A 10,552-nucleotide genomic window follows, 5' to 3' on the forward strand; every position below is an offset into this window, starting at 1 on the left:
AATTGGACTTTGTAACAAACGTACCTAACCCTATCTATCGGTTGAAGATTTTATGCCTTGTGTAGGCAAAGCCATGTGGTAGTGATATTAGTGATACCCCATGTACCTTGTTTTGTTTCTAATTATTTTCCTGTCTCAATACTATCTCAGAATTCACTAGTGTGTGTGAATGATCAATATATGCTGCTATCCTCTTTTAATTTTCATCAAACACCGAATGCTGAGTGTTATAGTTTTATGTTGATACCAAATTAACTCCTAGGTTGAAAAGTGTTAGAAATTTGGCTTGTCATGTTAGTGTCTTATTTTGTTTAGGATTGTATTAAGAAAGCTAAGGTGCACACATTCTTTTCCTAAAAAGCGTTAGGAAAGAATTAAGTTTTCTTGTACAATTTAAATTCAGAATCCTATAAGCTTAATTGGGTATGAAAGTGCTTTCCTATCTCATATAGAATAGGGAACCCAATCAAGTTATAGGCATGTAAACTGCACCTTATACCTATAAATAGGGTGCGGCAAGGCTGAAAACAGAGACAACCGATAGAGGAGAAAGATTAGTTCTAGGTTTTGCAAAAGTACTGTAACTTTATTGTTAATCAAAGTAACTATGGTTTCTCTATCCAGATAAATCATAACCACAACTGAACGTAGGCAAAAGTTATGCCGACCCAGTGTATATAAAACTTGTGTGTTTCTAGTTATTCTCTAATTTGCTAAATTTAATCTTAGCCCGATACATCAATGGAAAAATTCACTAGAAGAGAGCCAAAATTATAACAAAAAGACCATTAAAAATATGCTGGAACATATTTAGGTATATTATGCACAGAGACACGTATTTGCTGTTTGTTATTGTCCATCAATGATTCAAATCCAGTTAATTAAAAATTATCAGATTACATATGTTGCGCTTGATAGAAGCCAAACTAGAAGAATAACTACGTATTCAACTAAGAAATCCAAAGAACCCACATGGAAAAGAACACTTGTTTTTTGTGAAGGGAAAAGAATACTTCAAATGAGACAAATTCAGATATATTGTTGATTGATAGATGAGAAATGAGAAACTAAGAATACTAGATGATTCATGAGTATGCTACGTAAAAGTAATCCATGGATCCCGGATATATAAATGCATACATCAACTGACAGATACAAATGTGTGTACTTTATTTAACACGAAAGATGAACCTAAGCTGAAATTCTTAAGATTTTATAGATTGGCCAAGGATCTATCACTAATTATATCAATATTGTCCAGAATTTACACATCTCTCGATGCAATTAGAAGTTAAACCATTTAATATAAGTTGTAATACCTTATTCACCACGCCTCCTCATGTAAGACCACTATTTAGTGAGCTAGACATGAAGCCAATTCCACATTAGTCATTTAAGGTAAACCCAGTAGTACGCTCTGATACCATATTGTTAAGATTCAAAGAGACGGGTCAAATGATCCAACACAAATATTGTCTTTAACTTAACCATCTACTCACCTGACATGAATATGAAATTTATCCTAAAATGTCGGTGTAATTAAAAATAAAACCATTTGTTTGTACATCGTAATTTATTTTGTCCAATTCTCGATGTGTAATTTCTAACAAAAACGATGAACTTGACTACAAATCATATATAGGAATTAACCCTAAGTAGATAAATGTACCAAAGCCTAAATGTTGAATACAATAACCATGTGATAAATTCCCTTTTAGTATTGTGTTTATTTACGAACACAATTTTCCTTTCTTAAACATTTTCATTTTAATCTTGAGTTCGATATTATTTCCTAATTTTTCTTCGTAAAAAAGGATCTCCTTCTTGTCCTACATGTCAAGTTGTGAATTATATACAATTTTGTTTGTTTGTTATGCAAGAAGCATTGTCCTTAAGAAAAAGCTCACATGAGTGCGTTTTTTTCTTTGCAATATAAGTAGTAAAATTTCACGTGATGGCAGACAACTTGTTTCAGAATAAAGTTTAGTAAAAAAAAAAAATTGTCATCTTGTTATATCTTGGGGTAAATGAAATAATGTTTTCTTAACGACAATCGAATTCACAGTAATAAAAGGAAGATATACACATATATATACATGTATATTTGCACTGTATTTAGTATATTATTTTGTCAACCTATTAATTTGTTAACATAATATGTTAAATGATAGTGCTATTCACACACCTATTTTTACCTTGTACACATCCTTGTTAACTATCTTCTTCAATTCGTTTGATTCAATGGCCGAAAATTGAGAGGGATGTGTGAGAATAAAAATGGGTGTGTGAGATGGACAAAAATAATATAATAAATGCTAAGTCCGGATAACTATCTAACTTTTAGGAGTAATTCTAAATTGATCATAACCTTTAAAAACATTCCAAATAACTACCTAAAGTTTTGAAAAATGGATGTCTATTAGGTTCACTTACGTTTAGTGATGACATAGATAAATATTAAACATGTTTAAACTCTCAAGTCATCTATAGAGATTTGAATCTCCAAATTGATGCCATTTAGCTAAGTAAATTTATGGTTTAACTTGGCTAAAATGGATTAATTTGAAGGATTAGAACTCCAACGACATCGATTAGTGAAAATCAACTTTAATATTTGTCCTCCTCATCATTTAATGTTACTAACATCATCATTTACTGTTGGTAAAATTTCTGATAACCTACCAGATGATCAATTTTCAAAATGTTATCTGAAAATTACATATATACATATTATAAAATTGGGTAGTTTTTTATACTTAAACCCTATAATAAATATACATATTATAAAATTATTATAGTGAGTACTAACATGTTTGGTTCATGATATGATGAAATTTAAGAATCCAAAGTACGTGGCAGCTTGGAAGCGGAAAAATGATGATGAAGACCATATATACATGCCTTCCCCTTTTTGAAATCAATCGAGTAGTTAGTTGGGGAATCATGAAACCCTACTTTTAATTCGGGATTTTGAAACCAATAATAAAGTGTTATGATTCTTGTAATAACACAGAGGAACACATGGGAGAGAGAGATCTAGAGAGAGAGAGAGAGATCATATATTAGAACTGTTCCAGAAGGCAATGATGGTGATGGCGTACTATTGCTTGCATATCTCTATATATTTAGCTCCATATGAAGGACCATGTGAGTGCATGTTACATCTGCTACCTAGTCAAATGGGTAACATGCCGACAACGTACGTGGCAGTGATACACCAAAGCCTTCTGATTCAATGATACTAGCTAGTCGTTTCATTGATATTGATATCATAACCTACATATTATGAGAGGAATTATATATAATAAGCGGTCAGTAATAACTTATTATCTGATAACTGTTGAATTTTGCTTAACTAAAATAATGCTGATAGGATCTAGTACTGAATACTAGATGACCAACGATGTCTTTTTTGAGCGTCTAGATTTCTATTTCTACATAAGAACGTAGTTGAAAATTTACTGTAAAACCTTGATAAACACATGTAAAAGAAACGTGATTAGGTAAAACAGAGGTAAGCACCTAACCGACAATGACCTTGTACAAAATAATAAACACAGATTTGGTGTATGATAGCTGGGGCCTCTCCTCTCTCCAACATGTTGATTTATTGATACTGTGTGCGTAGGGCGTCCGAGAGACATTTGAGCGGGAAGGAGTCAAATCTCAAAGACCCCATACAAATAATGGAAGGCTGTTGCATGTGATGGTTGGTGGGGAAGTTACGGTAGTTATGGAAGTTGAAGTGCCAGAACATGTCATGATAAAAGCAAACGCAATGCCTTCCCACCAACTTAATCCGGGCATGCAATTTTAAGGATGCTTGATATAAGCACGAAATTTCGAAACTTTGTCCATCTTTCCCATAATTAATGGCTCAATCATCGTTTGTCTGTAAATTTGACATACATTGCTCGACTCATTACCTGTTAGCTTAAATCTTTTGAGACTACCAATTAGTTATCTCGTTCTATACATCTTTGTTAGTTTGTCAAATTAAGTGACATTATCAGTTTAGTCGTTTAACACCACAACATGTTTAATTGTCTGGCAAAATTATAAACCCTTTTTTCGGATTACATTAACTAAGATTACATGTCTTCACTTGTCACCATTAGGGTTAATTGATTTAGTATTGTTGCGTAAACCGCCAAGTTATTAACCTATAAAGTAAGTTAAAAAGTAACTGATCATACAAAATTAAGATACTAATCAATTGTTAATTGATCTGAGGGGAGGTCTAGTAAGGAGCATGATTAAGTACTGGACCACAATACCTTTAAAAATTCATACCACTAGGTCCTCCTCGGATTCCATCTGGCTCTGTGTGAAATATGCACATACAAACTGATAGAAATATAAAAGTAATTGCAAAAAACTATAAAGTTGGCAGTTAAAGTTAGGTGGTTTTGTCAATTTTTAAATAATTATTGGGGTCGGAATGGAAATAAAAGGTTAAAGAAAGGAAATCTCCCTTGAGCCTATTGAAAGTTTGAAACCCCTTCACGTGTAAAGAGGGACAGATGAGTGCAGCAAATGAAAAAGCCTTATCCACAATGCATGCCTATATTAATCAACTTGATGGTGACCCTTAAGATGTTTAGTGAGTAAATAGTCTTAGGTCCAATGGGGTGAAATCACGCAGCATCCTTACGATGAATCCACGTGCACTTTTTGTATTAGGGAGTAATTGTCCTCGATGTTTTTCATTTCTACACCCGTCTTAATTTTGGTCCTTCGTTCTTTTTTGATTGTTCAACACAGTTGTTGGAAAAAAAAGGTGTACATGTGAAGAACAAGAGATCTGTAGAAATCATTTCCCTAATTATATGGTTTGTTTTGATCATTTTTCAATTTTTAATTAAAGAGTGTATTACTCAGTTTGATTAGATTAAAATATCACTTCAATAAAGAAAGAAAGAAGAAAAAATCAAATTTTCTCTCTCTTTTTCAGTAATTATTTTATGTTTTATTTTATCATTATCTTTTACAGTTGAAATCCAAGGTAGGTGGTGGTATCAACCCAGAATAGTGGCCTGCTGCTTTCATGCTTGATGATCTTCTTGACCACTTCAACTTTTGATTGTTTCCAACATTGAGGTTTAACAACAAGAAGCACAACAATCTCCACTTCTTTTCATGAATAATTAAATATTTATATGATTTGAAAAACTTGACAACCTTCTTTATATCTTTCAAAAGGTTCATTGGATTCCCACATTTTGCAACCCCTACAGCTTTTCCCACCATCTGCTTTTGCCTGGGTGGATCCATTGGTGGGCTGAAACCCAATACCTCTTATCATTTAGTTGGGAGAAGGGCATGTTCTTTTGGGCCTTTTTTCTTCTTCTTTATTTTACTGCCGTTTCGGCTGAATAACGTCCTACATAAAAACTAGCTCTTAGTCTAGCATTAATTCTCTTCTCGTTCAAGAAATTTCGGTCAAATTGTGAATGTATCAACCAACTCTATCAATTTAGAAATGGATCTGGCCCTAATTTAAAAGGCCCTGTTAACCAAAAAATAAGAAAACAAAAAGGCCCTTGTTAAAGTCTGAATGCACAGCTGCATCCATAAAAGTAAAGCCATGCATCAAATGAAAACTTGGGCTCTGCCTCCAAATGCATCAGATAAAAATTTGGGATTTTATTGGAAGCAACCAGAATGTACAAACAAGGTTCTTCAATATATTGTTCCAGAAAAATGAAAATCAATAAGCTTAAATCGTTTTACGATCGATGCGTACAAATTGATCGTAAGCCACCAAAATTGAACCGGGTTGTTCCCAGATACAACGACAAACGCACCAGTGTTTCTTCGTTCTATTGAGGATCCCACAGACGGTTGAACAAGTTAAATCCTCTGAGTAACCTTGATCCATCTTCTAGACTACGTAACTTACGGATTTTATGGAACAAGAAGTGCGACTATCAGTTTTAGAAGTGGAATACCAAGGATAGCCGATGGTTTGACGCCCCCTCGCTCACTATTCATCAGGCAAGGCTCAGCTTCAGTAACTTGCTTCTCATAGCCTGAAGCACATCCTTTCTAGGTAATGATTATAAAGTGTGAGGCATCAGTGAACATGTGTTTTGCTCTCTATAACGATAATGCCATTGAAAACAGACATGCAGCAACTTCAGGGATTTTGAGCTTCTCCGTGCTTTCTTTAAGGCCAAGGGTCACTGTATATGAATGAGAAATAAAAGTGAGAAATGGAAGGCACATACCCTAACAAGGATAGCCTTCCCGACATGTATTTCATTGTAAACAGACTAAGAACAAGGAGAAGTTGATGCTTCAATTACATTGAAAGCTTAAGTAAACTTAGTATAAGTCGCCCCCGGTAATTAATATTCACAAGAATGCATATCACATCCACCCAGTCAAAATTCCACATACATTAGAAATCCATTAGGTCAACTAGTTAGTGTACCGTGTAACTTTATCTTGTCAGCTTGTATCGTAACAAATGTAATTTTATAGTCCAGATTGAGTAACAAACTTTTGTCACACGATAGATAATGAATTACATTCATCCTGAAGCTCATATGTAATGTAAACAACATTCTATAATATAAAACGAGCATATGTAAAGCTACGTAGTAGTTTTCACATTAACAAAAAAATATCACACTGCTTACCTATGGCTTACAAAGTATACAAAGCGATCCTAAAGAAGGCTAGGACTGAAATGAGTGTTCCCATCAAAAGGCAAACTTGAAGAACTTTCCTTCTCTTCCTTTGGCACAGAAAAGCGAAGTGACAAAGAGTCGCCTCTAAAATAGATTCTCCATCCAGAAAGTACACCTACAAAATATAATTTTAGCAAAAAACACTTGATGACTGACAAAATAGCACGACTTGTATTGTTGTTTATGTACCGACCAGAGACAATGTAAATGGTTCAGCTGAATAGACACTATGCCAACATTAATTCACTCCCAAATTGTACAAACTTAAGAGGTACTAAACTGAATGAACATGATAGCAATACTAAAGGCTAAAGCATCCCAAAACCTATCATGGGACAAGCAAAACTAAACTTTAGTCTTGAACTGGCTTGGTCATGCTAAGACCACAAAGAAAGACCTCAGCCTAGAGGTGGCAAATCGACCCATTGGGTTGCTAATGGGTACCCATTGAGACCCGTTTAGTTTGATTTCACCTTACACTATCACCACCACTACCAATCTCACCTTTATATTAAGGTGATATCAAATTAAACAGGTCTTAACGGATACCCATTAACAACCCAATGGGTTGATTTGCCACCGCTACAGTCAGCCCATGGTCAGCTTGATGGTTTCATCAGGGTAAAAGTTGGAGCAGGCTTATAACAACTGACCTAGGCTTAGCCCAAGCTCATCGAGATGAATTTTGGCCTCAAGTATATGAACAACCTCAGCCAGATCATTCTCAAAGTAAGCTCAACTAACAGCATCTTAGGCTGCACAGAATAGGACCACTTAACAGGAAGAATATGAGACCAAACTTGTTTCTCTTGGGGAATCTTTTAGGCTAAATTTACAATGTTATGACCGAGTAAGGGTGATAGGAAGGCCAAGGAATATTTAATTTCGTAAAAAAAAAAAGTCTATATTTGCATGGATCTGATGTGGCTAAAAGCATTATTAGATAAGCACGGGTATTGTGTTGTCTTTTCTCTGTTTGGAGCAGTCTGGGTTACACTCAGGTTCTATTGATGGTACCTTTGTATATCTTTTGGTGCTTATGGAGTGGAAGAAAGAGCAGGGCATTGATCAAATAGATCTCCATGCTCTTAGCAGTAAATAAGCCTACTGCTAGCCATGTGAGGTAATTTCCCATTCAAATGTGGAATTTGAGGTCAATTTCTACGTGATTAAATACTATTAGTTCCTAGGCCTTACAAAACCTTCCTCAAATAATCTCTCTGCAAGCCAGACGGTATGCATGCATGGACATTCGATTTTGATATCCATGGTCATGCAGGGTTCTGATCAGGCTTGAAAAATCTTAAAATCTTAATAAGACAATAGTAGAATAAATAAAAAACTTACGGGCAAACTGTTGAGAAGGGCAAGTGTTAGAGAGACTTGGAATGTGCATATCAAAATCCTCTCTAGTACATTTGGAAGATATGTACCCAAGGGAAATGCCCAGCGAGGTCGATATGCAGTTAACTGAACTGAGCGTGCCATGAAGATAATGTCCCCAACAAACACAAAAGTCCCGCCACAGTTAGATTCCATGCCTTCAGATGTTCTTGGATCCACAAAAGATTTTCTTCTAACTCGCAAGCATTCCAGAGAATAGGGCCTTGAATATGTGACCTCAACCCATACCAAGCCTGGAATTGGAATTGGACTTGAGCAGGACTCGTTCTATAGGCATCAACAAATTGAATTTATTTGCATTGAAACAACTGAATTCCTAAAATTGCATCTTTTGCAAACAACAAGATACCGACCTCTGAACATATGCAGTTGCTGCCATTTGTTATAACCGCCGCCCATCCATCACCGCACTTATTAAGTTTGATCACATCCTTGGCATACAAGCAGTGGGCTTTCTGAATTCTAATTGGATGACCATCACCTAACATGCTTGCATAAGCACAGGGAACAGTTGTAAATGCAGTAAGATCATTGGGACAAGAAGACTGGTTATCGGCTATGATAATCTGCTTGCTTTCTTCCATCATAGAATTAGGCACACAGTACCCCTTCCTTCTATTGGCCGTCCCAAAGCCTGGGACATCTATGGAATGGTTTCTATCTCCAAGTGCCAATTGATTTATCAGAGATGTCATCTCCATCCATTCTTGGACATTATGGATAGGTACACCATCCACCGACACAATCACATCACCAGGTGACAAGTAACCGGACAAAGGCGATGTAGAAGGTACGCCCAAAACCTATTTCCAGACAATCACAAAATATAGAAACAAACAGGTGATCAAAATTGTATTCCTTTCAGACCATTTTGATATCGACATTGTCACAAAAACATAACATGAATTCATTATACAATTCAATACGCTAGTAGTCAGTGAAATACCATGGGGCTGTCACCATGTATGTAAAACGGAAACAAGATGAAGGGCAGGAGTAGTAAGGCGAACCCACAAACCGCACAACACTGCAAAATTCGAATACAAATCAGCATTCAATTCTGCAAACAAACTAACCCTTTGGATAAATAACCAAAACGCAAGTAAGCATACCACTGCATTGTGCCAAATTCCAGCACAATATATCCGAAGAGCAGCAAAACAAGACAACTGTTGCAGAGACTCCGAATCGAAAGCCACCAGAGCACCGGGAAACAGAAACGCAACGAAGACAGCAACATACTCCATTTGCAGGCACTCACTGCTTGCAATCAAGCCTACGTTTCGCTTCAGAATAATCAAAAGACAAAAACCCAAAAAGCACCAAACGCATAAAAGGTAAGGACTAAGAAAGAAACAGAAGAAGGAGAGACCTTGCGGCGGCGAGAGCATGACCCAGTTCGTGGACAGCGACTGAAATCACGGTGGCGGTGATAATATAGGCTGCGTCGGCGATTGAGGTGCCGAAGGAGGAGAAAAATCTCGCTGCCAAGTCGACGAACAAGCTTCCATGGAAGAGATTGAGAGCTCTGCCCAGCTCCCATATGAGGAGGAGGGAGACGGAGAAGAGCAAGGTTAAACCGAATCCGACGCCAACGGAGAACCAAGCCCTGAGAATCCGGCAATGGGTCTTGCCGAAATGGAAGAGGGGTTGGTTGAAAGCCCAGAATTTGAAGTCGCAGTAGCAGCAGGAGACGGTGGTCGAGGGAGGAGGAGGCGGTGGAGATGAGTTTGCGGGGGAGTGAAGGGGTAGAAGACTGCGATGTGTTTGAGGTTGTGATCTTGGTCTGAACCTTCTCACTCGCCTCCCTTCCATTGTTGTTCGGTTCCTTTTACCTTTCAAAGACCAGGTCTTTCCGCCCTTTTGTAATTAGCAAGGTATTGAAAACTTGAACTTGTAAGGATAATGACAAAATAAATGACAGAGTAAATAGTATTAAGATTGATTTTTTAGTGTAAAAATATATTTTTTTGTTAAAGTGTACAATACCATGGATTTTTCTTTAAAACTCCCCTGTAATTTAGTAAGAGCAGAGCGAGATATCAAAATCTAGGTGGAGTGGAATGCTATTGTGCATATTTGATATAAAACATCTTTTCGATCGAGGTTTTATTTGCTAACTGGATTTGAAGGTTTAGTGATTTGTTGTCAAATTTATTTTTAATTCATTTTAATAATGGGTCCCTTATTCAACTAACATTTCAACTAATAAAAATTTTATTTCAACATTTTTTTAATAATTACAATCATTTAAAGCTCTATTTAAATAATAAAATAACATTTAACAATTCGGTTGGAGAATTACAAAATTTGACATAAGGCTTCAGATTGCCAAAGGAGATGTCAAATTGTCCACATAAGGTATAACAGTAAAAAAAGACAGCCACTAATTGTTTCCAATCGAAATGTCAAATTCTATGTGGCATGACATGGAATGGCAACAAAGGGGCTTA

General features: G+C 36.1%; 1 protein-coding gene across 3 annotated transcripts; it reads right to left on the reverse strand.

Annotated features, from left to right (window-relative positions):
• Positions 1–5,626: 5,626 nt before the first annotated feature.
• On the reverse strand, positions 5,627–9,968 carry LOC126587837 (membrane-bound transcription factor site-2 protease homolog). 3 transcript variants are annotated; one of them, XM_050252920.1, is made up of 7 exons: positions 9,472–9,964; positions 9,212–9,359; positions 9,046–9,126; positions 8,453–8,902; positions 8,043–8,366; positions 6,645–6,810; positions 5,627–6,185 (listed from the first exon to the last, which is right to left on the reverse strand). In XM_050252920.1, exons 1-6 carry the CDS (start codon positions 9,912–9,914, stop codon positions 6,652–6,654), a joined length of 1,605 nt encoding a protein of 534 aa, XP_050108877.1. In that variant the 5' UTR covers positions 9,915–9,964; the 3' UTR covers positions 5,627–6,185; positions 6,645–6,651. The 3 variants fall into 3 exon arrangements, with proteins under 3 accessions (XP_050108877.1, XP_050108879.1, XP_050108878.1); XM_050252922.1 differs by having other exon boundaries at positions 9,212–9,375; positions 9,472–9,629; XM_050252921.1 differs by lacking the exons at positions 5,627–6,185; positions 6,645–6,810 and having other exon boundaries at positions 8,043–8,332; positions 9,472–9,968.
• Between the last annotated feature and the right edge of the window lie 584 nt (positions 9,969–10,552).

The sequence above is a fragment of the Malus sylvestris genome, chromosome 10 (assembly GCF_916048215.2).
Source record: "Malus sylvestris chromosome 10, drMalSylv7.2, whole genome shotgun sequence".
Classification (NCBI taxonomy): domain Eukaryota; kingdom Viridiplantae; phylum Streptophyta; class Magnoliopsida; order Rosales; family Rosaceae; genus Malus; species Malus sylvestris.

What these genes read in the sequence shown, in the direction of transcription:
- LOC126587837 (XM_050252920.1), bottom strand. Translation starts at nt 9,914, where the DNA reads ATGGAAGGGAGGCGAGTGAGAAGGTTCAGACCAAGATCACAACCTCAA. An exon ending in CATGCTCTCGCCGCCGCAAG is followed by an intron (nt 9,360 to 9,471) that starts GTCTCTCCTTCT and finishes GATTGCAAGCAG; the next exon opens with TGAGTGCCTGCAAATGGAGT. An exon ending in GCAACTGCATATGTTCAGAG is followed by an intron (nt 8,367 to 8,452) that starts GTCGGTATCTTG and finishes TGATGCCTATAG; the next exon opens with AACGAGTCCTGCTCAAGTCC.